General features: G+C 52.9%; 1 protein-coding gene across 3 annotated transcripts; it reads left to right on the top strand.

The window, feature by feature from the left end:
- The first annotated feature begins 80 nt into the window (after positions 1-80).
- SH3GLB2 (SH3 domain containing GRB2 like, endophilin B2) lies at positions 81-23,142 on the top strand. 3 transcript variants are annotated; one of them, XM_063175021.1, is made up of 12 exons: positions 81-181; positions 8,003-8,144; positions 8,456-8,584; positions 9,202-9,335; positions 9,790-9,882; positions 13,417-13,479; positions 16,971-16,994; positions 19,413-19,502; positions 19,665-19,765; positions 20,244-20,258; positions 20,850-21,108; positions 21,749-23,142. In XM_063175021.1, exons 1-12 carry the CDS (start codon positions 119-121, stop codon positions 21,854-21,856), a joined length of 1,221 nt encoding a protein of 406 aa, XP_063031091.1. In that variant the 5' UTR covers positions 81-118; the 3' UTR covers positions 21,857-23,142. The 3 variants fall into 3 exon arrangements, with proteins under 3 accessions (XP_063031091.1, XP_063031093.1, XP_063031092.1); XM_063175023.1 differs by lacking the exon at positions 13,417-13,479; XM_063175022.1 differs by lacking the exon at positions 20,244-20,258.
- Positions 23,143-25,117: the final 1,975 nt, after the last annotated feature.

Genomic DNA, 25,117 nt, shown 5'->3' with positions numbered 1-25,117 from the left:
AGCCCTTTTAATAGGCGTGAAGCGGGCGTCACCCTCACCCGACGCTATAAAAGGCGGCGGCGCGGCGGGCGCGGTGACAGCGGGGGCGCGGCGCGGCCGGGGCGGCTTCGGGGCCGCCATGGAGTTCAACGTGAAAAAGCTGGCGTCGGACGCGGGAGTCTTCTTCTCCCGCGCCATGCAGGTGAGGCGGGGCGGCACCACCCGGAGGTGGCGGGCCGGGGGAGCCGCGGGTCTAGGCCCTGGCGGTGGCAGGGGGGCTTTGCTGGGGCCCGGGGAGAGGGAGATCGGAGCTGGGCGGGCCCGGCTGTGTGAGCCGGAGCACCGCCTTCAGGGGCATCCCCGCAGGAGCATCGCCCCGGCCGTGGCTCGAGGGTGCCGGGGAAGGTCCGGGGGAGAGCCCCGGGGATGGCCCTCGGAATGGGGAGGGGATGCGGGGCACAGTCGTGCCTGGCGTTATTGGCCTTAAGGGAACAAAGCTGTGTGGTCCGGCCTGAGGCTGCCTTGTCCGTGCCCAGACCCGCCGGGAAGGGGTGCGGGGATCTGGAAGAGCTGCCCAGGGGGGACGTGGAGCCTCCCACTCTGGAGACGTTCCAAAGCCACCTGGACGCGCTCCTGTGTCACCTGCTCCAGGTGATGCTGCCCTGGCAGGGGGCTCGGATGGGATGTTCTCCAGGGGTCCCTTCCAACGCCAGTCATTGTGGGATCCTGTGGGACGGTTCCTGTCGCTGCAGGTGCCTGCACCTGGTCTGTGCTTCAGCCCCTGGGGAGGAGCAGGAGGTGCCAGCCCTGGGAAAACACTGGGACCATGAAGGGATGGGAAGGAGCTGCTGGAAGCCAGCGGGTCGGGCCTCACGGGGCTGGTGAGGCACCGGGACCATGCAAGGAAATGGCGGGAGCTAAGTCGGGGGTTAGGTTGGAATTAGGAAAAGGTTCTTCCCCAGAGGGTGCTGGGGCACTGAACAGGCTCCCTGGGGAAAGGTCACAGTCCCAGGGCCTGTGGAGCTCCAGGAGCCCTTGGACAACACTCTCAGGCACAGCCGGGGTTCTTGGGGCTACTTCTGTGCAGGGCCAGGGTCCCTGTGGGATCCCTTCAGGGGTCCCTGTGGGTTCTTCCAACTCAAAATATTCTGGTACTCGCAGACTTGAGATCAGGAGCTTCTGGGGATGCAGTAACCCTCCTCAGAGCTGTGAAGAAATTTGGGTATACATGAGCAGCAGACATGCAGCAGGTGGTGAAATTGAGCTCCTGAGTGTATTCATTTCTTGGGCATAATGGGTGAAAAACTGCTCTTGTTTGGCCAGGAGAGGGGAGAGGCAGGTCAGAACTGGTTGGGATCCTGTTTGGAAGGTGAGGTCCAGCTGGTGGCTCTGGGACTGGGCTTCTTGCTCTGCCCATTGTGTGGGGGTGGTAAACAAAGAGAGCAGAGCTGCCTCACTCCAGACCTTCTGTGCAGTGGAGTAATTCTGGCTCTGCCCAGGACTGGTCTCCTGTAAGCAGATATCACCTCCTGCAGCCATGCCAGTGAGTCATATGTTATGAAAAAGGGAGATATTAACTACAGGTGCAAAATAAGGAGCAGATGGAAAACCCAAAGATGCTGTTCTCATGCAAATGACCTTGGATGCAGAAGAAATGCTAGAGAGAAATCTTGTTTAGAAGCCTTATTGTAAGTCTCTGATAAGTGTTTTTTAGCTCCAAGGCGTAGGAAGGAGACAGGCCTGGGAACAGTGTCTGCACACAGTGATTCCAGAGCAAGGAGGCGTTCAGAAATCGTGGCTGCTGCCTGCTACACCTACTCCACTGTCTCGTACATGAATATTCATATGCCTAATTACAGTAGTAATTTCTTGAAACCAAATGAGCGCTGGCACTTGTGGACAGCGAGCAGGTGTGTAAGGAGGGGGAGCTGGAAGGAAGGAGATCTCTGAGGCTGAAAACCACCTCATGAGGGGTCACTGCTGGGGCAATTCAGCCTTTTTGGGGTGCCCATGGTGCCCTGGTGTGGGTGAGCCCTGCCCCATCTCCCCCAGAGCCAGCACTGACAGCTGAGCTCTGCTGTGGGCAGTAAGGGCTGGCTTTGTAGCCCTCTTTAGCACTGCAGATCTTCTAGGATGGGGATAACCTGCCTAGAAAAAGCTGTTTTCTGTAGTGTTTGGAGATGCTTTCTGCAGCTCCAGGCATTTAACAAAGTGATGTTTTACTGGAACTGCAGCAGCTGGGAGATAAATGGACTGGCCATTATGTGCTGTTCCACTCAGACAGCATTTGCTCCTGCTGTCTGGCAGAGCTGTCTGACCAACACAGGAGCTTCACTTGGACTGGAATTAGGGCTCAGCCAGGGGGAAAGGAGACAGGGCATGGTCAGCACAACACCTCTGGGCTGGCTCAGGGCAGGAGCTGGTTTGAAATCTGTCAAATACATCCCAATGTACATGCTGGAAGAATGATCTTGGACTAGGCTCCTCATGACAAAACCCAATCAAAACAGCTCAAACCCACTGCTTCCTTTACCTGGCTCTTGCTTGTTCATGCTCCAGTCACAGGGCTCCCCCAGAAAAGCAAAGCAAACAGGAAAATTGGGGTAGGAAAGCAGTGGACAGCTCTGCTACCCTGGGAGTGGGGAATGAGCTTCTAGGCTGGGGCTGCAAGGGTACAGAGCTTGTGTAGGGTTCAGCATTCAGCTGGGGATGGCCTCTGTTACCACTTGCACCAGTTGCAGCCAGATCTGCACTCTCTGAGGGGATGCAGCACCTGCAGACAGACTCCTGACAGGTCACTCTTCATCTTCACTTGAAGAAGGGCCTCTGCCTTTGCTCAGCTGCACCTTCCAGTTATCATAAGTGGGTCTGATCCCAAACCTTGGCCAGTGGAAGCTGTGTGGCCACACATTGGATTTCTCTGTTCTAGACAGGCTGCAAGCCAGGCTCTTTCAGGGAGCTCTGGAAATAATTGGGGTCTGTCTTTTGTCAGTTCTGATGTGAGCAGGCTCTGGGTGAAATGCCCAAGGGTGAATGCAGCTTTTGGGTGCTTATCCTGCCCTAATGTCATTACTGAAACAGCTGGAGGCTGACTTACTCATCCTGAAGCCCCTGCAGACAGACAGACAGACTCCCCCAGCTCCCTGAACTCTGGTGATAAAATAGATTTTTATCATTTGTAGATGAAATAAACCCTCTGCTTGCCAACCTTATTGGTGCTCACACTTTAGAACTGGAGAGAGCAGAAGGTGACCCAAGGAAAGGACAAAGTCTTGGTGGGGACACAGCCAGGACAGCTGACCCAGGCTGCCCAAAGGGATGTTCCACACCATGGGACATTGCTCAGCAGTACAACCTGAGAGAGAGGAGGAGGTGGGACATGATTACAGAGCACATTTGTCTTTTGGAGTGACCTGGACATGGACTGAGGCCCAGCTTCCCAGGCAGTGCTCACACATCACTTCAGATGGGAAGAAGACAAGAATATCTTTTGGTTTCCTTTGCTTCCACACACAACTTTTTCTTCATTATCTGCCTTAATCCTGAACTCTGAGGTTTTTCCATTTTATTTTCAGCTCCCCTGTTGTGCTGAGGAGGGAGCTGATAGAGAGGCTTGGTGGCACCTCACGTCCAGCCAAGGTCACCCACCACCGCAGTGTTTTTCCTCTCCTCACTGCCTGCTCATGAGTTAACCAAGCTGTGCCTGTTAATGGCTTCCTTCTGTCCTCTAGCACAGTTTCACTTGGCTCCCAGCCTGGCTTTCCTGCCTCCTGGTGACCAAACACTTGGAGCAGACTCTCTATCTGGTCCAGAGTTGCTGAAAATTAAGTAGTTCTAAGATGCTGAGTGGCTGTAGCTTCTTTCCTACTGCAACCCTGTGCAAAGAGGGAGCCAGATTTGCTGAGCTGACTGTGTTGTGCTTTTAATCACCAAAAGAGTAAATTTTTCTGTGTTTTGGACATTTTGAGCTATTTGGAGGCTTTGAAAAACCCAACAATCTAAATCTACTGGCAGCTACAGGAGACTATGCCTGGTTTAAGTCTCTTGGCCCTGGTTTGATCTTTGTAATTTAAAGTAGAAAGTCATAGGTAACATCCAGCTGGATAAAATGGGGACCCTGCAAGTGGTACAAGGGCCTGAGCTCTGCCCCCAGATCCTCTGCAAGGGGGCTGCAGCCACCCTGTCAGAGATACAGCATGGGTGTTTATTATACTGGGATTTTATTCCTCTTTTAAGGAAATGAAGGTGCTGGTGCTTTCAGCATGGGCTATTTTAAAGCCAGCTCTGTCCTTTAGACAGACCCAGCCTGTCTGATCTGTACCTGCAGTGCAGAGGGGCCCCTCCAGCTCAGCACTACTTGCTGACCCTCCTGACACCCCAGACTTGTGTCTGCCAACTCTTTTGGGGAAGAGGCTTTCCCCAAGCTGTGAATGCTTAGGGCAGCTGCCCTAACTGCAGTGCAGCACATCCATGCTCCTGTTGGGCCTGTGCCCCAAGTGCTGCTTTCCTGCTGGGTCACCCTGTTTGTCCACCTGATAAAGCATCTCTTGTTCCTGCTGGCCAGCCAAGCCTCCCAGAGGAAACTCAACCTTTGGCTGAATTATTGATGTCCTGGAATGCAGCACAGCTCTGCTCTTCCTGGAGAGTGAGAGTGGCACTGACAAAAGGCTGCCCTGCATTATTGAGCAGCTGCTCTGGGTCAGCTGCAGGGATGTTTCCTGCAGGGGAGCAGCCTCAGCACGGCCACCTGGCTCATGATCCCAGCATGCAGAGCTGGGACTTGCTCCAGGGTGTTGACCCAGTCCTCAGGTTCTAGAAAACAAATGGGAGTAGTTCTGCCATGGCAGGATGGAGGGGCTGGAGGTTCTTCTCAGCACTGCAATTGCCTGTGCTCTGCCAGCCCTGCCCCTCTCCCCAGGGATCTGTAACAGACCAAGCCTGTAAATCAACTTGATAAAACCCAGTATCACTGCCATTTTTGGCAATCTGTTGTAAAAGACAGCAGTGCTTCTAGTCTGGGAGCAGCAAGATATAAAATACTCAAAGTCTGTCTTTTTCCAGTCAGGAGGCTTGAGAGTATGATCAGTTCATTTCTCCTGCATCTCTTGGTGTCACAGTGAAATATTTTTAATCAAATTTCTGTGTTATGAAAACAGATTCTCAAGAATAGAAATCCTTTACAGGGGAGTTCTGCCTGAAGTGCTTGAGTAGCCAAATTTCATAAACTGCTGTTCTTCTACCCTCCTTTTCACTGGGCAGCCAGGTCAGAAGGGAGCAGCAGCTGAGATCTGTTGCACCCAAAATCTCAGATTTCCACTTGCAGCAGACAAAAACACAAACCAGCTCCTAGGTCAGTGTAATTTACCTGTGATCTCCTGAGCTGGCTGTGCCTCCAGAAGCTTCATCTGATCCCATGGCAGCCTGCTCCTGCAGCAGGTGATCCTGCTCTCCCTGCACCTCATGGCACATCCCCACCACTGCTGTGAAGTCAGGTCGGTTCTCTGATAGGTCTAAAGAGTCACATTAGAGATCAAACTGAGCTGGATCAGACTCTGTGCACAGGGGGGAGGAGGAGGAGGTGGCACTGGGCAGGGACAGCACCCAGGGGTCACTGCAGTGAGGCACCAACCCCCCAAGGCTGTCCCTGGGCTGGGTTCAGCACATCCAGCTCCTGGATCAGGGGGACACTGAGGGACTGTCAGTGGAGCCACAGCCTCCCGTGCCTTGCACCCACTCCATGCCCTCCTTTCCAACCCTGAAAGAAGCCTCAATAAGAGATTGTTTTGTGGCCTGACCCTTTGGAACCAGGGGCTGTGGCTGAGATTCCTGCCCACCCTCCCCTTCTGGCATTGCCAGGCATCCCCAGCCTTGCTGCCCTCAGCCTTGTTGCAAGACAAACAGCTTCAGTGCCTGACTTGAGATAAGAGTTGAGTTTCTGATTTCTGGCAAATGCTGAGCTGTGACCCCTGCACTGGGTTACACAAAACAGCCCCAGAGGACAGTGATGCCAAAGATGTCACTTGCTAATAGAGCACAGGACCCCAGAGCTGGAGTGTTCAGGACAGGGGCAGCAGCACTGTGGAGGTGCTGGAGTGATCTGGCACTGCAGCAATGCTGTAAGAAGCTGACTCAATTCAGCTGAATAGAAATTGGGTTTAGGTTTGACAGCTCCAGGGCAGATGCTGGTGCAGGATAAGCCTAAACTGCAGGAAAAAAAGCTGGACTTGAAAGTGAGATGAGGTCTCAAAATGCTGTCTGGGAAAGGGGGGGTGAGAGAGCCTTACCTTTGCATCAAAGAGTCTTGTTTAGGAAAGATCTTTAACAGATGACTCAAGAATTGGTGCCAGATACCTGGGAAGTCCCGGTTTGCTGCATGGCAGTGACTCAGCCCAGCCTGGCAGAGTCTGAAAACAGCCCTGGGCTCCCAGACAGAGGAAAGCAGCCTCAGCCACTGAGAGCCATGTGTGACCCCCAAAGGAATCACAGACCAAACAACACAAACACCCTCTCACACCCAATCTGCTTTTACCCAGGGGACCATGGCAAGACCTAGGTGAAATTACATGGCAGTAACCAGGGGCTGCTGGTGCAGAGAGCAGGGACAGGATCCCTGTCCCTGCAGCTGAGGAATTGTCCCTGCAGCTGGGGCTCTGTCACCTCCCACATCTGACAGAGCACTCCAGGGGCTGGTGCCAAACAGGTCGCTGTGTAAACATACCTGGAGGCTTTGCATATCTCAGCCATCTGGTAACAGGACTCCAAGGGCTGTTTGCCCCTGCTCTGGGCTCTCCTTATCTCACTTGGTTCCCAGCATTGGGCTGGGTGAGGAAGGAAAGAGCTGGCCAGGAAGCCTCTCAGAAGGGCAGCAACCCCAGGTCAAGACCCCATGGAAGGGACATTTCAGCCCACCTAGAGCTGAGCTGTGGAGGAGGGAAACATGGAGGAAAGGGTATCAGTGGTAGATGAGACAGGAGCTGCATTTCATCCCAGAGCTTTAGCCAGGCTGTAATCTTTGGCATCTGCCTGTGCCAGTATTGCACAGCACCATGTCCTGGTGACTCAGCAATGGCATCAGAGAGCAGTAACAAGGGTTAAGGGACAGCTGGAGCCTCTGTTGGACCCCAACTGGCACAGCTGTCCAAAGGGTCTTTTAGCATAATCCAAGAAGATGCTGGGTCTGTCAAGAGCAGGGAATTGTGCTTCAAAATACACTGAAATTGGCCAACTTCACTGAAAAGGGCAAATGGGAAATGGGATGGGATGAGAGGGAATGGGGTCTTCTCTCAGAAATCCCTCAAGGAAGCAGTGGAGGGTGTCCAGGCCATCTAAGGCTGCATCAGGTGCTACTGCCCAGTATGAAAACACTGGAGACTTTCACCACCTAATTCTCCTTACTGCTAATTTTAGACTTAAAAGGAATTGCAGAGTGAGGGATTGTCCATTGCCAGTATGAATCTGAGTGCTGAGAAGAGCTGGACAGTGTTGTATTTCAATTCCCTGCTCCAGACTGTGTCCCAGAAGAAGAGTCACTTGCAGAAAGTGCTTTTACCTAAATCCTGAGTTTGAGCCTCCTGACTTCAGATGGTGGTGGCATTCCTGATCCCTTGGGTTTGCAGGACACAGAGTTGGTCAGTAGGAGATGAAGGGATTTAGCACCTTCCCTCATGTGAAGGATGTCTGTTGCTCTCCTGCATGAAGCAGTGGAAGCCATGTGCATATTTAAATAGATCCCTCACAACTGGACTATTTCTGTACTAGATCTTATTAAAAGTTACTTATTCTGGAACAGCTCTCAGACCTGGAGTCTATTTTTAGCCCAATGCTTGTTCTACTCTTGGGCAAAAATTTGCCCTCTTCCCGTGAAAGAGGCCTAGGAGAAAAGAATGATACCTTGAAGGGTTTTTAGCTCTATTCTAAGGTAAATACACAACACAAAAGCAACTTCAATGTCCCTTATTAGCTCTCCAACACACTGTAAATCTGCTTTGGAAGAACAGACCTAATGATTGTCTTCTTCCTGCAGTTTACTGAAGAAAAACTGGGCCAGGCTGAGAAGACTGAGCTTGATGCCCACTTTGAAAACCTCCTGGCCAGGGCAGACTGCACAAAGAACTGGACAGAGAAGATCTTGCGTCAGACTGAAGTTCTGCTGCAGCCAAACCCCAGTAAGTCCAGCTTCTCCTAAGGCTTGAGGGACAAATGTCACTGAAAGACAAGGCCTCTGGCAGGGTTTGTGGGGTTTGGGAGAAATGTGTCCTTGCAGGGCCTGTCCTTCTTCCCTGAGCAGCTGAGAGCACCTCACAGCCTGGCAGGGACCCCTGCTCCTGGCACTGCTGTCCAGTGCATCCCTGAGGATTGCGCGGGCTGGGCTGTCATCATTCCCAGTTCAGGGACCCTCTGAGGACTGCATGGGCTGGGCTATCATCATTCCCAGTTCAGGGACCCTCTTTCAGCCTCCCTGCTGTCCCCACTCCAGGTGCCAGAGTGGAGGAGTTCCTGTATGAGAAGCTGGACAGGAAGGTGCCTTCCCGGGTCACCAACGGGGAGCTGCTGGCACAGTACATGACAGAGGCAGCCAATGACTTTGGGCCAGGGACACCTTATGGTAAGTCAGCCTGGCTAATGGAGAAGTCCTGGGAATCCATCCCTGTTTTGCATTGAGATGTTTGCAGCAGGCCTGTCCTGACCCCACAGAGCATCTTCCTGCTCTTAAATCCTCACAGCACACAGCCTTCACTTCCAGCTGTCCTTGCCCCTGCCATGAGCTTTGTTCCTGCTCTCCAAATCAATAGCTGTTCAATAGTGAGTCCTGTTAGAGCCAGAGCAGCTGTGGGTGCCTCTATAGCCAACGCTGCCTAATCAACTCATGTTTTCTGCTCTGGTGCTTTTTAATTTGCTGCTCTGTTCCTGTGCCTCTGTTTTACGAGGCAGAGAAGGATCAGTCTGCGCAAGCAGGTAGGGCAGTAAAATCCATCAGTGGCATGAGTGCCTCAACAGGTAGATAAGATCAGAGCTGCCCTGGGAGCAGTGAAAGGATGCCTCAGGCCAGCAGCAGAGTGGGTAGGGCTGGAGCTGGGCTGGGACAGACATGGTCACCTTGCCCAGGCCAGGTACAGCTGTGCCTGTGTCCCCCAGCACGGCAGTGTGGAAGCTCTGGTGAGCTGGCTGAAGCCAACACGTGTTAATTGGTTTCTCTGGAGCTGAAGGTTCCTGTTGTTGCAGGAAAGACTTTGATTAAAGTTGGAGAGACTCAGAGGCGCTTGGGTGCAGCAGAACGGGAATTCATCCGCTCTGCCTCCATCAGCTTCCTGACCCCGCTGCGCAACTTCCTGGAGGGGGACTGGAGAACCATCTCTGTGAGTGTGCCACCAGGGCAGGGCAAGCTTGTCACAGCCCTGGAGACAGGGAGGGCAGGGGGAGAGGGAAACAGTGCTAAGAGAACCCCTTTTCTTTCCCTATGATAAGGGATGACTCCATAGCTCTCCCCTTAATGTGAGGATGAGAAGTACCAGCCCTAGATCTGCTCAGGTTCCTTCTCTGATAGGGAAGGGTTGCCAGCTGATGTGCATGAAAAAGTAACTCATTTCCCCACTCCTACAGCCTGTGGGCACCACCCATCACAGGCTGCCCTGCTTGCAGGAGGTTATCCTGTATCCCTGGCAACCAGCCCCAAAACTCTTGCTAAGGAGATGAGCATAGCAACTGGTGCTTTCTCCCTGGCATGTTTTAATAAAGAAATAGATTTGATTCCTAGGTGATAGCACACCCCCTCCTCAATCCTGCTTCTGAGCCGTCTCCTGTCCCTTGCAGAAAGAGAGGAGGATCCTGCAGAACCGACGCCTGGACCTGGATGCCTGCAAGGCCAGGTTGAAGAAGGCCAAAGCTGCCGAGGCAAAAGCAGCGGTAACTCCTCCCCTCATTTCCCTCCCCGCAGTGTAACTCCTCCCCTCATTTCCCTCCCCGTCCTTCTGGCCCCAGGGCTTGGCTCACATGGTCAAAAATTAGGTTACTCTCCTGTGTCCTGTCTCTGGCAGGCATGGGTGGGGGAATTAATTCCTCATGTGGGGTGGAAGGGAGCTGGAGCAGGAGCCATGTGTCTGTTTGAGACAGTTCTGAGCTTCTGGGGTCTGGAAACTTGCACTTGACCCAGGCTCCTGCCTCCTGACTGATCAGGGTTGCTGGATGAGTTGTGCTAGTGACTGAAAGGCTGCATCTTCTGAGGACTTGCTGATTTTCACAGGGGATGTTGAACCAAGGCAAGAGAGAGCTGAGCTGGGAGGTGCACAAGGGAAAGGCTGCTGGAGCTCTGCAGCAGTGCCAGCCTGTCAGACCAGTCAGGATTCTGCCAGCTCCCAGGCAGGAGTGCTGTGGGAGCCTGTAAGGGGTGGCCAGGGTCAGACTGGCTGCAAGGTCTGTCCCTGAGCCTCTCTGCTCACTCTGTTCATGGTGCTCTAGTTACAGCTTGTCTTGCCCTCTGGCTTTGGGGAATTCATCCCACTGGGCACTGATGGGTTCCCTGGAGGGCCTGGTTGGAGCATCCTGTAGAGCTCTGGCTGCTGGCACAAGGACCTGCCAAGTTCTGCTCTTGCCTTGGCGCCAGGAGCTCAACTGGCAAAGGTGTTCAAGTCAGAATCAGGCTGTCCTTGTCAGTCAGACCTGGGATGCACTGGGATACCAGCCCTGCTATGAGCCTGTTTCTAACCATGGGCCTCTCCCTGGGTAGCAGTTCCCAGGTGTTTTCCCTTTCCTCCAGCTCCAGTTACATCCATGGCAGATGGAGAAGCTGTGCTAAGCTCAGCAGCCCTGACAGAGTGCTCAGACCTACACAGGACAGCTGTGAACAGAAGTAGTAGCTGCCCTTTTAAAAAAGCCTCCTCTAATCAGTCAGGTCTCCCAGATCCTCTGAAAGTAACTCCAGGAATCCCCCATTCCCCTTCTGGAGGGGACAGTGCCCCCAGTCTCTGGGGAAACTGGTGGCCATTGCTTTATCTTTATGGTCAGAGCAGGAATTCAGATGCCTCCTGTGCTTCCTCCCTTTCCACCCTCCTTACCTTGCTCCCTACAGCAGATGATCCCAAGGCCTCTCACCTGCACATACTCTCCTGCTTTAGGGACTCCCCTGTAGCTGGAAAAGAAAAACTTTGTTTCCCACTGGAGCTTTTGGGGTGTCCCAGGCAGGTGCAGAGCCAGTCCAGGCTTTCAGGGTGTCCTCCCCAAGGTGAAACACTGAGCACAGCAGCAGAGCACATCCAGCTGCTGCTCTGGGGACCCATCTGTCACCCTAAAGGGGGAGTCCCTGGGCTCTGGGTGCCTCCCTGACTGCTGGATGTCAAGTTGGAAGCTCCCAGCAGTGGGGAGAGCTCCTCCCTGTGCTCTAAACACCTCACCTGGATCACAGCATTCCCTGTAACCTGCCTGGAGTCCTGTGTCACACCTCCCCATGCAAGCTGAAGTATCCCAGCTCTCCCAGCTCACCTCTCTCTTGCTGCTCTTTCCCCTCTGTAGTGCAAATTCGTGTTCCCACAGCTTCTGTCTCCTGATGCCCCTGGAGCTGCTGCCCAGACCTGTGAGCTGCTGTGGAGCACCTGGGCTTGTGCATTTCCCACAGACTCTGTGCTTTGTCCTCCTGTTGATGCTGTTTTGTTTACTAACCTTTTTGTTTTGTTTCTTTGTGATTTGCTCAGTGTGAGGGAGATGTGAGTATTGACTGTGCTAACAGTGCTGTGATTTTTTTTTTTTCCTTTAACACCTCTCATTGTCTCTTTCCCATTTTTAAAAAGAAAATTCATCTCTCCTTGGTCCCTTTGGGACTGGCCCTGGAGCATGTTCTGAGCGTGATCAGGGCTGTGGCTGCCTGGGGAAGGTGCTCCAGAAGGGTGGGAGTGTCAGAGACTGCCTGCAGCCCCTCTGGAGCATCCCTTGGGTCCATCCACGTTGCTGCAAGCAGTGCTCAAGAGAGGCAGGGGCTCCCCAGAAAACCCCCTGGGGTTGGGTGGCCAGTCCCTCTCTGGAAGGGCAGCCCAGAGACAATGACAGGCAGGATGATCTGGTTGTGCTGCTGTTCTGCCCCTTTTCCCCATTTGCCAGAGTGGAAGGGGGAGGGAGGTGGGTCCCTTTTGATCACTGCTTGCAAATTCAACTTCTCCATGCACAGAAGTACAAGAGAAGCTTGCCTCCTTCATCCCATGTGCTGTGACTAGTTTTGGGACTCCCTGGAGACCAGGGAATGGGAGGAGAGGTTTCTTCAGTTGCTCTTGATCTTCAAAAACCAAAAAGCATAAGCAGCTACTTCTCTGAACCATCCTTTCTCCCCACAGGGAGGAGTCCAGCCTGCTTGCTATGCTGGCCTCAAACCTCACTGGTGCATTTTTCTGCCTATATTCAGGTTTAACTTGCAATAGCAATTGCTCCTCCTTATTCCTTCCTCCAGCCATCCCTAAAACTCCTAAATGGTATGAAAAAGAAATATGGTTGGGACTGCCTGGCTGCTCTTCCACACACTGGTCACTCATTCCAGCTGGCTGCTTGGGCCCAGCAAAGTGGGTCAGTGTGTATAAGTGGATCTGGGTGAGAGCAGAGAGATTAACCTGGGAGAGGGCCTGAGGGGATTTACAGCAGAGCTGGGATGCAGCAGGACTGTGCCAGCCCTTCACAGCAGCCTGTGTGCAGTAGGGCTGGCCAGGAGGATTCCTGGTGGTGTTGGTTTGTCTCTTTAGGTAGTGCTGCCATCCCAGGAGCAGGCCTGGTCTCACCTGAATAAAAGCACCACGTTCTGTGGTGGGTAGTGAGCCCAGAACTGGGGGGGATGGACTGGATCCATTGCACTTCCAGGGAGGAAACCTCCAGAGTGCTCAAGTCTTGGTGCCCCAGGGCAGAAGTTCAGCTGTGGAGAAGGGGGTTGGGTTTGGAGGTTTCCTGACCCCTGGGATGAAAACTCCTGCACTGCCTTTGGCTTGGCTAAGCCATGTGCCTTCCTGGAACCTGCAGATCTGGCTCTGTTAGGAGGAAACGTGGCTTGGAGAGAGTGAGAGCAGTGGAAGGCACTGTGGCAGGGATGCTCCAGTGCTGGCAAACTTTCCTGCTTTAAGGGCAAGGCCCTGTACAGTGGCTGTGGACAGGAAACAAGGGGAAGGGAGGTCCTGCCCACAGGACTGAGTTAATGCAACAATTCCCTGCTGGCTGCAAGGGGATGGGAATGCCTTTGGGATGGTGCTGTATGAGCTGACAGCTGTAAATGCAGAGTTCCCAACAGCAGGAGTGTCTGCTGTCCAAGCACCAGCTGTGGCTGCACAAGCCAGGAGACCTCCTCTCATCAGAGTCTGAGCAAAGCTCCCAGCACAGGCAGGAAAAAAGCCACAGGTCTCTTGTTCCAGCCATCACCCAGTGACTGCTGTTGGCTCCTTGGTGCCTTGTACATGACCCTCTGTTCCCCCCCAGGCTGTGCCTGACTTTCAGGAAACCAGACCTCGTAATTACGTGCTCTCCGCCAGCGCATCAGCGGTAAGATCACTGGGTACTGCTCCTCCTGGATCCTGCCTCTCCAGCCTCCTCCTGCCCCTCTCTCTACCTGACTTAGGCCTAGTGCTCTGCTGTTTTCAACATTTTAATGTGACATGGGCTGCCCAGGCTCTGACTCGGCCTCCAGGATTCACATCACCCCTCTGGGGGTGCCTGCTCAGGGTCTGGCCCTTTGCAGCTGGGTTTGCTTTCCAAACCAGCTCCCCTGCCAGCCCTCCTCCACATTTCCAGTGGGGATCTTCTGATGGTTGTTATTGCTAGGGGAGCAATTGAGAGGAACAGCCCCCAAGAGTGGCCTTTCTGGATGGTTCCAGCTGTACACTGGCAGTATCACACAAGTGACTGCCTGATCTGCACTGCGGTGTCAGAGGCTTTGAAACTGGTCAAGAGAAGCAAAGGTGGAGGAATCTCTCTGCCACCAGTGTCAATAACAGTGCAGGTTTGTCTGTTCTGCAAACAGAAGTCATTTTTTACAGTTCCAGTGTGTTGGCAGCTGTTGCACAGCCAGATGTGCCTGGGGTGGGTGAGCAGCCCACTGTGTCTCCACTCTTACACTGAGTGGATGTTGGCCAAGCAATTGACTTCCCATGCTGTGTTCATGGCTCCCCATTGCACAATGTCACATTTCTCGTTAAAATGTTGAAAACTGATCATCTTGCTTCCTAACCAGCATTCAGAACAACACTGATGCCTGCTAACAGAATAATCTGGGAGTGGGATCTGCTGATATGAAAAAGGACAGCCCAGCCTTCTCAGAAACAAAAAGCACAATGGAAACAAGCTGGATTTGGTTAATGGGAAAGCCATCCCACTTGGAGCCAGAGGTGTGACTGAGCTGACAGCATCAGTGTTAGTTCCTAGGGGGATCTGTCCTGACCTTCTTGGAGAGCGATGCTGGGATCAGAAACAGCTTTGCACAACACTAGAAAACAATTCCATCAGTCCAGGCTCAGTGAGGAGAGTCCTGCAGAAGAAGCTGAAGCTGGTGGTGCTGCAGTTCTCCTGTCTCCTCGTGCAGCTCAGAGCCAGCCTGTGGCTCTGCCTCTTCCCTTGGGAAGTCTGTTCCAAGGGACTGCAGGGAAGCTCTGGGACACCCAGAGGAGAGAAGCTGGGCTTTCCCTGCCTCTGAGCAGAGCAGGGCTAAAGCACAGCTGAAGACAAGCATTTGTACAGTGTGCATTGGCATCTCATGGAGTCCAGCCCTCACCAGAAATTGCCTTGGTCTGTTCCTGCTCTATTGCAGAGCTGCTCTGGGGAGCAGGTGCCACGTACAGGAACTTTACAGAACAGATTTTGTGAGGTTTTCTAGGTAACAAGTGTCTACCCTGGGACATCTGTGCCTAGCTCAGTGCTGCCTCATCAGGCTGTGCTGGTGCTGGTGGCACTGGGCAGTGAGAGCAGGGCTCTGGGAGAGCAGCCAGCACTGACCCAAGGGGTTTTATTGCACAGCAGGGCCTCCTACCAGGAGTGCCTGTGGGAAATGTGCTGGCCTGACCAGAGTCAGGCCTTGTGGCTTCCAAAACTCTTCCAGAGGCTGCAGTTGGTGGGTGAAGGGCCATCTGAAGTCCAGCTGCACTGGCAGGGGTGACATGAATTACACTTTGCATCTCTAATTAGCAGCACACAGGCTGAGCCCAGGCTGCTCCCTGGCTCTGCACAGGCAGGGCTGCTTGGCTGCAAGCTCTCAAATCCCAGCATTCATCCCAAAGGGTCAGGCACTGCAGCAAGGTAGGAGCTCTTCATCCTGTTGCTCTGCTTTTCTTCCAGGCCAGAGTCCTTGTGCTACTTCTTAGTGTGCACTGAGAGTGCAGAGCAGTGGCTGCTGCTCACCTGCTCCTTTCTGGAGGGAGGGGTTGGTTGTGCCCAAGGGAACAGCTTTGTCTTACAGGTGAGCAAACAGGTCAGCTCTCTCCTGGACCCCACATGCCCTCAGCTGGGCTCTGATTTGGATTCTAAATTTACTTTGTTGGTTTTTGGAGAGGTGGATAACATGGTGCTTTGATTTTTTTTCCCCCTTCCACGACAGGAGGGCTCAGATGGAATGAAATCCAAGAAAAAAAAAGCACCTCCCTTGTTTTGTATGAGTTGGAGGCTGAGGAGCCATTTCTCCTCTCTCCCACACTGACCTTTTGTTTTTGTGTAAGAAGGTGTACATGAGCTGTGTAAGCCTGAATATCCCTTTCTCTCAGCCCCTGCCATGTGCTGTACTCCTAGGAATGACTCCTAGAAAAACAAATTGAGTGCCTTAAAGAGGATTCCTCTGGCTTGAGCTGGGGTGCAGGAAGACAACAGCAGATCATGGCCTTTTCTGCCCTCTGAGCTGCCCAAAGAGGAGCCACAGAGAGTCTTAGCCCAGGGATAGATCTGGGCAAAGCTGAGCTGTCCCAGAGCACCACAGGGTTGGATCTGGATGTGGCACAGCAAAGGCAACAGAGGAGAAACAAATCTGGCCACAGATTCACCTGGGGACAGCTGGTGAGCAAAGCTCAGCTGGGAGAGCCTGGGCCAAGCAGAGCCTGCTCTCCCTCTGAGCCCCCAGTGCAAATCCAGCTGAGCCTGGTGCCCTTCCCAGGCCTGCAGAGCTGACACTGGGGGTGAAGCTGAGCTCCACAGGGCTCATTCCCCTGGCCCTGCTGGTGTGGGTGCTGCAGGCTGCTCTGCTCTTGCTTCCAGGGGAATTTCACATTGCCAGGACTGTTGGCTGATGAGGAAAGGCCAAGCCAAGGACCTCTGGGAAGGATCAATGTGTTTTTCTGTTTTTCTGGCTCCTCTCTCTCCCTTTGCCATTGCTGTGTGTGATTTCTGTTCATTGTTTCGTGTCCTGAAGCCAGATCCCACCAGCAGCTGGAGGTGTGCAGTGTTCTGCTCCTCAGGTGTGCCCCTGAGGATGAGGAGAGCAGGGAGGAGCTGTGTGATGTTCTGCCTGGCTCAGAGGCAGCTGAAGGAGCTGTGTGATGTTTTGCCTGGCTCAGAGGCAGCATCCAGCCCCTGCTTCCTCCTTGCTGTGCTAGAGCAGGCTGTTGGCACTGCAGGCTGGGTGGGTTATCCCATTTCTCTGCACTGTGGGTGAGGAACATTTGCCTCTATGTGGCCTGGGCTCAGAGAGCTCACTTGTCTCTCCACAACCCTACAAAAGGGCTGTCCCCCAGCAGCAGCCTCTGCAGCTCCAGCACAGTGAGCCTGCTGTGCAGAGGACTCTGCTGTCAATCCCTTTTTCCCTGGAGCCCAGGGGATGCAGTGGCTGTAGCAGCCCTGGCAGGGACTCGCCCTCCCGTTGTGGAACTGAGCTCCAGGGTGCAGGGATGAGGGGAGGGGGCATGGATCTGGCAGCTGCTGTGGGTGAAGGGCTGGCTTGTCCTGGAGCTGGCCTGCTGTGCCCGTGGAGGGTCCCTGCTGTTGGTGTCAGTGCCCAGTGCCTCACCACGACGTCTCCAACACTGATCTCCTCTCCTGTTGCTCTGTGGCCCCCACAGCTCTGGAGCGACGAGGTGGAAAAGGTGAGTACCCAGCTGGGATTGTGCTCAAACCTTCTGGGGGTGTTCTGAGGACGGGGCTAATGTGGAACCCTGCCTGTTCCCTGGCAGGGAGGGTCAGGGGCTGCTGCTGCTGTTGTGTGCCCCAGCCCTGATCCCTCTGGGTGGTTCAGTGCAATGACAGCAGCTGGGGGTGAGCCATGGGCCCCTTGGCTGTCCCTGGTGGGAGACCCTTCCCTGTGTGGTGAAAGGAGGCTCAGAGCCCTGCACTGTGTGGCAGGAGCAGAGGTGGTGGCTGAGGTGTGACCAGCTCTGCTCCTGTGGCCAAGGCTCTGATCCTCCATGTGCCTCTGGCCTGACCCACCCAGCTGCTCCTCACAGAGCTGCAGCAAGGACAGAGCACATCCCCAGCTGCTGCAGGGAGCAGCTTGGTCAGGGCAGAGGTTTGAAGCCTCATGGAGTTGATTCTCTGTGGATGAGCTGCACTTACCTTCTGATCCATGGAGGCTCTGGAAGGGAAGTGTGACTTGTCCATGAGGATGGATGGAGGGTGAGACCAAGCTCTGTGTGGAGCCCCAGCACAGCCTGGAGCTTCCAGAGACACCTGGGCTCCTGTTCTTTCCCACCTCAAACACCCCCAGCAGGCATTGCTGTGAAGCTGAAGTGCAGGATGGCAGAGGTTCTGTGTGCTGTGCATGACAGCAGCTTGTTGCTGTTACTCCAAAGGCATCTGCAGAATGGACTGGCTGTTCCTGACCCAGCTCTTCCTCTTCTTTAAATCCTTCAGTCCCTCAACCAAACAAGCTGGCTACAGCCAGCTGTGAGCATGCAAGGATCTCTTCCTCTGTCCTCTCTTTGGGTTATTCTGCGTGGATAGACTGAAGTGTGTAAGTAAATGTTGCAGTTCTCCTTTATTGGAGAAGCACAAGACTGGAAGAGGCCTCCCAGGTCACCATCCAGCTCTGGTTTTATAGGAAACTACATCCTGCAACTGCTCAGAGCTGGCAGGGAGAGGCAGATCCCAGGCAGCACCAAATGGAGCTGGGTCTGCCTGGCACAAGTTTAAATAGCTCTGAATGCTGGAGCCTCAGCTCACAGGAGCAAGAATCACTTGGTGTTTTGAAGGCATTGCACTGTTGTTTTCTGTTGCATTCCCCCTTCTCCTTTAAATAATCCCTTTCACACAGAGGATGCAAGAAAATAGATCAGTTGAGTTGTAGCTTAAAATAGACAAATCTGATTATATGACAGTCAAAGCATTTCTGTGTTGTAGCCTGGCCCTACACTGGTAGTGCTGCTACCCCCAGCAGCACCTCCAGCTTGTCCTGCTGGGAATGCTGGGTCTCCTCTGGGGTCACCAGGGATGTGGCCTCTGCTCTGAGACTGAGCCTGGCTGGATCAGCCCTCTGGGCTCCGTTCCAGACGTGCCAGTCCTGTGCCACAAGGGTCAGGGCATTCCCAAAGCAGCAAAAGGAGCCCCTGCACCAAGGCAGCTCTGATGGCTGCACATTCCTGGAGGGGGGAAAGGATTCTCTTCCCTGTGAGCTGGAGCTGAGTGGGTGTCACTCTGCTGTGACAGCCCTGCACAGCAGCCTGTGTGACAGTCCCAGCTCATCCCAAGAGGACACCACAGCCCTGGTGTTAAGGAATAACACCAGAGAACATGTGGGGATGCTTGTCACCCCTTTCATCAGCAGGAGGGGAGAGCCAGCACCAGAACACTTGGCTGCTCCAGCACTTCTGAATCTCCTTGCCAGGATCCACCTGGGTGTTCTGGTACTGCAGAACTGCCCCAGTGTGAATGCTGTTTGGTGGGGTCTCCATGTGAGTCTGTCTCTGAATCCCCAGAGCTGCTGTGGAGCTGCCTGCTGTTCACCAGTGTTTAATTCCTCCTAGCTCAGAATCAGTAACTAGCCCCAAAGGAGACCCTTGGGTAGAAGTTGGATGGGGATGTTCATCTCCATTGCAGATTTAATTAGCAGCAGCAGTTTGGTAATGCTGCCTGGCCTCAAGTCTTTGTTTTGTGGTGATAAAAACAAAACCACTGCACTTCCAGAGAGAAGCCTGGGGAGGCTGTGACATTCCTGTGCCTGCAGGTGCAGAAACAGGGGATTAAAGGGACCAGAGCTGGCATGGAACTGACTTCCCACATAGCTCAGGATTAACAAAGCCTCCCCTTCTTCATGTTCTAGTCTTGTGGGAGTAGGAGCTTCCTTGCTTGATGCATCAGTTTTGAGCTGCCATTCCATCACCTGCAGTGGTCCAGTGCAGGGTTAAGAAGGAACCAGGCTGAGATGCAGCCAGAGGTCTCTGGGATCCCAACCAGGCTCTCCTGTGCTGCTGCTCAGTGTCACAGGGGGATCCTGCTGCCAGGGGTGTGGAGGGGGTGCAGAGGCAGCTCGGGGCTGTGCCTTGTGCTGCCTCACCCTGTGCTGTTTGCAGGCGGAGCACGAGCTCAGGCTCACCCAGACCGAGTTCGACCGGCAGGCGGAGGTGACCCGGCTGCTGCTGGAGGGCATCAGCAGCACCCACGTGAGTCCTCCTGGGCTGCCAGGGACCACAGGGGCTCTGGGCTCCTGGATCTGCAATAGAGGTGGTGAACTGGGGGTACCTCAGGGGAGCAGTAGCTGCAGCAGAGGGTTTCTGTGCCTGGCAGCCAAACTCAGCCAAGCTGACGGTTCCTTTTCCCTGCAGGTGAATCATCTTCGCTGTCTCCACGAGTTTGTGGAGTCTCAGACCAACTACTATGCTCAGTGTTACCAGTTCATGCTGGATCTACAGAAGCAGCTGGGCAGGTAAGACAAGAGACTGCTTTTACTTCTCTGGGGGTTATTGATCTCCTTACCCCCAGCTCAGGGCTCTTTCTCCCTCCCATCATAATGCTGGGCAGAAGTTATGAAGTGCCCTCACAGCTCTGACAGAGTTTCTGAGTTTACAGTGGTGGTGGTGGAGCATTTGGAACAAGCTTTTCCACTGGATTTTTACTTTCCTCTCAAAGCATGATGGCCATGGGAGTTTGAACATTCTTCCTCTAAATTAGTTAAATCACACAGGACTCAAATTCTTGTTGCCAAGCAATGAGCCCGAGCATGCTCTGCTGCAGCAGTAACAAATCCCAGATTCCACATTCAGTGCTGCTGGCTGCACATCCCGTGGGGTGGGCTGGGATGTCCTGTCTGGTCCTGTCACACCAGCACAGGTCTCACCCAGGAGGGGATGTGTTCTCTACGTGCTCACTCACACTCCTGTTCCATTCTTTTTCCATGCCTGCAGCTCCAAAGGAGAAATGTAAGTATGATACTGGCCAGGATGAGCTCTGAGGGCTCTCCTCCCCTCAGTGACTCTGGAATCTCTGTGTGAGCACTGCCAAGGCCAGAGCTGTACCCTCTTAGATAATTGAGCCTGAGCTCCATCACTGTGTCAGTCTAGAGAGCCTGCAAAGCCTGGGAGCCTCCAGCTGTGTTATCCAGTTCAACAGCATCAGTGCCCATCCCTTTCCAGCAGAATTAGCAGGCAGAACAGGTAACAGACTGTGTGAGAGCAGGGCAAGGACACAGCACAATGGACCCAGTCAATCAGAGGCCAGAGCAGCACCTGCCCAGCCCCATCTGCAGAGCCACACATCAGTCTGGAACTCTGCAAGTGCTGAAACAGAGCACTGGAGTCACAATGGGCAGACAAATGTCACCTGCTGCAGCCTCAGCACCTGGGAACTGAGGGTGTTTCCCCATGTGAAGGGCAGTGTGGCTGTGTTACAGCTGCCTCTGTAGGCTGCAACTCTTGAGCATCATCTCTGCAGAGCAGCTGCTGAAAGGAAGAGCTGATTGTGTTTCCTCAGGCTGGAGCCTCTCTGAACTGGGCTCTTTCCTCCCCTGTCAGATTTTCAGGTACGTTCGTGGGCAACGCAGAATCCGCATCTCCTGCAGCTGCTGCCTCTCCTCCTGTTGCTGCTGCCACCCTCCCTGCTGTGCCTACAATCCCAGTGGTGCCCACAATTGTTGGGGTGCCCAACACCGTGGCAGAGGGTGTGCTGAACCCCAATGAAGTCAAACCTCCTGCCAGTGGGACACGCAGGGCCAGAGTCCTCTACGACTACGAAGCAGCCGACAGCACCGAGCTGGCACTTCTTGCAGATGAGGTTGGTGCCTTTCCTGAGTGTTGGGTTTGGCTACAGCTTCCCAGCAGCCCATGGTGTGCCCAACAAGGACTTTGGTTCCTTTTCCTGCCCCTAAAACCTGCTTTATTAAGTCTTTTCCTGGATAGCAGTATCTGCTGAGTTGCAGTGAGCTTGTGCTCACAACCATTTACTATTTAACATCACCCAAATAAGCCCCCCTGTTAAAACCCAACTGTACCCAAAATAAAATACTCCAATACTTAATATCTTCACTGTGACCCTCAAATACAGCTGCCTTATCCAGAGCCATGGGATAAGCTGTTGGCTGGAGGCCTGCTCTAATCATGCTGAGAACAAAAGAAAAATCAGCAAGTTGGAAACTCTTCTGTTCTGTAGACTGAACTTCCGTATTCAGAAGGGATGACATAGCAACATGTAAAAGTACCTCGAGTCACTTTGGAGAATGAAAAAGCAACAGGGACATCACTGGGCAGTTTTCCATAGATGTTGTGTTAAAGCTGCAGATAGCTCCAGGGAAAGGGCACAGATGGCTGCTAAATGAACTTCAGGAATTATTGTTCTTTCAGTCCTCATCTGACTGAACTTCTTGGCTCTGTCTGCAGAGTAAGGTCCTGTCTAATGTGCTGTCTTCTCTCCCCAGATGATCACTGTGTACAGCCTGCCAGGCATGGATCCAGACTGGCTCATAGGGGAAAGAGGGAACCAGAAAGGGAAAGTTCCTGTCACTTACTTGGAACTGTTAAGTTAAATGTTAAGGAAGAAGAATGTACAAGCAGAATGCACCCCTCATCTGGCACTTCCAACGTGGATTTCCTCATCCGAGACCATTGCTCTCTTCAGGGTCGACACTCCATTGCTCATACAGGAATTGGGGGAAAGAAGTGGGAACACTGTTCTGGTGAGGTTTTGGGAAAGGGCTGATGGCACCCAAGACTGAATTGGTTACTACCAGTGCAGCCTGCTTTGAGGTTAGTCCTGATGGCACAAGATTCCTTGATTTCGTTTTCCCTTGCCTGCCCTAGTCCTGTTCCTCCCAGTGGCTTTCCTGGGGTGAGGGAGCTGTGTCCCTCAGCAGCTGCTCACCACTTACACTCCCTGTGTCAGGCGTGGTTGGTGCCTCTCTGCCCTTCCTCCCTTCTCCAGTAGAATTGCCCAAGTCCAGCCATTGAGCATTCCAGCAGGGAAGTGTCCCACACCCCCCCCTGCCCTGTCCTGGCACACCAGGCAAGGAGGCTGCAGTGAAATTTAGGAGCCTGTTAAGCCCACGCCCCCTGCTCTCCCCTGGGAGCCCAGCAATGCACAGCTGGCCAGAGCCACAGTCACTGTCCTGGGGCTGGAGGCTCCCACCTGCCCCTGTCCCCTGAAGCTGGAAGATTTCTTTGTGAAGACCAACCTGCTACCGTAGGGCCTGACCCCAAACCTCTGTGCAAGGGACCATGCATCTTGCTTGCATTTCCTCTGGGAAATTGCTCTTGGACTGCAAAGTTTACAAGCCTTTTTACAAGCTTTGCTCCCTGTGTTATTGTCCAGGCTTTTCTTTCAGTGTGTCTGTCCAGGCATGTTTTAGCCTGACTTTATTTCCACCCTGAATCACTGATTTAATGAATGTTTCCCCTCCCATGTCAGCAGTGAACAGACTTGGTGCATCCTAGTGCAGAAAGGGACAGTCCCAGCTGCTGTGACCCCCAACAAGGAGCAGTTCTTGGCCACACACACTCCAGATCCCAGCTTAGCTCAGGTGTGTGTGTGCCTGCTCACTCTGGAATGAACTCCTAGCTAGAGCTCACCTAAAGGACTTCCACTTGATGTGTCACAAGTTTTCCACTCAAGCTGGATGGAAGAGAAACTCACCTGCACCAAACTCTGTTCACACCCTTCCCCAGGTATGTCAGAACTAACTTTGCTTGTTTATTGATCTTTTGCACTTTCCCCAAAGGTTTTGTGACCATTCTAATGTAACAGGGCACTGAGCACCTGTGTTTGTGGGGCTCATGGGTTTCAGCACTTACTTGCCAATAAACAGAACTGCCTGACCTCCTGCCTCAGCATCTTCTGTTGGCTCAGGGCTGTCCTTGCTCCTGTAAGCAGGGACACAAAGGAGCAGCTCAGGTGAAAGCAGAGCCCTCCTGCTGCCCCAGGCTTGGAAGTTGGGGCTAAAAGCAGAACAAAGCTGCTCATCCTTCCTGTCCCACCTGACACTCCCAACCCTCTGTCAGAGCCTTGTGGTTCCTCTCCCAGCTGTCACATCTCAGTTGTACTACAGCTTCAGGGGCTCTGAGAAACAACAGCTCCTCCTGCACTTGAAGCAAAAATAGAGCAGCAGGATGACTTCAGCTGCTGAGAGACCCAAGTGCTATTCTAGATCTAACAGACTTTTTGAGTTGTTATGGAAACTAGATCTGCTGCTAATCTAAAATCCTAAAGTCTTGTCCCCAACACCCAGCTTGGAAGGAACTCCTGGGAAAAGCAGCTGTTGAAATGCAGCAACAAAGCTTGGCTGTTCTAGTTAAAGAGAATAGGGGAAATCAAATTATGTTGCTGTTCTAGTTAGTTTTAAAACTGCCAGGACTACCAATCTCATACTCCTGGTCTATTAGAGATCTACTCCTGCCTATTTCCCTTCCAGCATGTATGTTTTCCCTCAGGCCAGTGACATCCCTGTTCCTCTGTTATTCCTCTCCTTGGTACATTAAAGCAGCAGCAGCTTAATGAAGCAGAAAATGGTCTCTTCCCTCAGAGCAGCCAGAGGGAATTCTCTTCCTGGCACCAGCACTCTGTTCCCTCTGCAGTAGGAAGAAAAGCACATGGAACATCTATTGCTGCTCCTGACGCTGCACAGGCAGGTGACAATTCTGACAATTGTGCTGCTTCCTTGCAGGTGTCAGGGGACATCCTTGGCTGGATCCCTCTGGGCCTGGGGGACAGTGGCAGCCAAGACTGAAATGCTGCTGCAGCTCTCAAACACACACAACCAACAGCACCCACTGCTTCTGCTGTCTGGCACCAAGGGCTCCTGCCAAGCACCACCAACTCCCTCTGGTGCTTAAATAAATATCTAGAAGAATCCATTCTTGTTGAACACCAATACAGTGATGAGCACACTGTAACTTCCAAAACCAAAAGGAAGGAAGGAAGGAAGGAAGGAATGAATGAATGAAAAAGGAAAGATCCTGACCACAGCTGTAAAGTAACAGCCTCTGCTCTAACTGAACTTGCTTAGATGGACCAGATTTCAGCTTTGCTCCCCCTCCCCTTGGCAGCCCTCATCCATTCTGTCTCTGCAGAGCTGTTCATCTTCAGCTCTCCCTGGTCACCCCCAGCTCCCACGGCACAAAGTGTTCCTGGTTACAGGCTGCCCCATCAAAACACCACTGGGTTTGGGACTGTCACACCACCCCACAGGCCCCTCTCCCTTCTACTTTAAGACTTTACTTCCAGCCAGTTCAAATCTTTCCAAAGCCCTCAGGGCATGCAACACCAGATCAAAGAAATGTGCCAGGATATTGCCAGCACTTAAGCTTATAAGGTAAAAAAGCCCAAACAACCTCAAAGCAAGATAATCTCATTTTCTAGCTCTAGTCTCTTTAAAACTATTGAAATTAAAAAGGTTCTGGCTGGTAAAGCAATCAAGTGTCTATTTAGGAAAGAACTGGTAGGTTATTAGCTCACAGCTACACTGAAATTTGATTTCTTAGCTTAGATAAGTCTGTCTAGATTTCAGGCTGTATTTTAAGCACTAATCACTGATTTTCTCTTACTGTCATTACTACACACTGAGCTCAGAACCTCAAAGAGTTTGTTGATCTGGAGCTACACCACATGCTGCACCTTCAGTGTGCAGGGGAATCATCCCTGAGGAGTATTTCATAGTGCTGCTCCTTTCAAACCTCCCACGAGCTCCCCAACAGGAGAGTAAGAGAAAGGGAGTGGGTGTGGGGAACCCAGGGAATCAGCCTCTAATTACAATCATTTCAGACAGCCTCTGGATTGTCACTTAGAAGTCACAACA

The sequence above is a fragment of the Melospiza melodia genome, chromosome 22, assembly GCF_035770615.1.
Source record: "Melospiza melodia melodia isolate bMelMel2 chromosome 22, bMelMel2.pri, whole genome shotgun sequence".
NCBI lineage: Eukaryota > Metazoa > Chordata > Aves > Passeriformes > Passerellidae > Melospiza > Melospiza melodia.
Note: the sequence above shows the minus strand (reverse complement) of the source record. Positions and strands in the feature narration are given on the sequence as shown.

Excerpts from the sequence above, each read along its gene's own strand:
- SH3GLB2 (XM_063175021.1), top strand. The coding sequence starts at position 119 with ATGGAGTTCAACGTGAAAAAGCTGGCGTCGGACGCGGGAGTCTTCTTC. Across the intron at positions 8,145-8,455 it reads TCTGCTGCAGCCAAACCCCA|GTGCCAGAGTGGAGGAGTTC; the intron begins GTAAGTCCAGCT and ends TCCCCACTCCAG. Across the intron at positions 13,480-16,970 it reads TCTCCGCCAGCGCATCAGCG|CTCTGGAGCGACGAGGTGGA; the intron begins GTAAGATCACTG and ends TGGCCCCCACAG.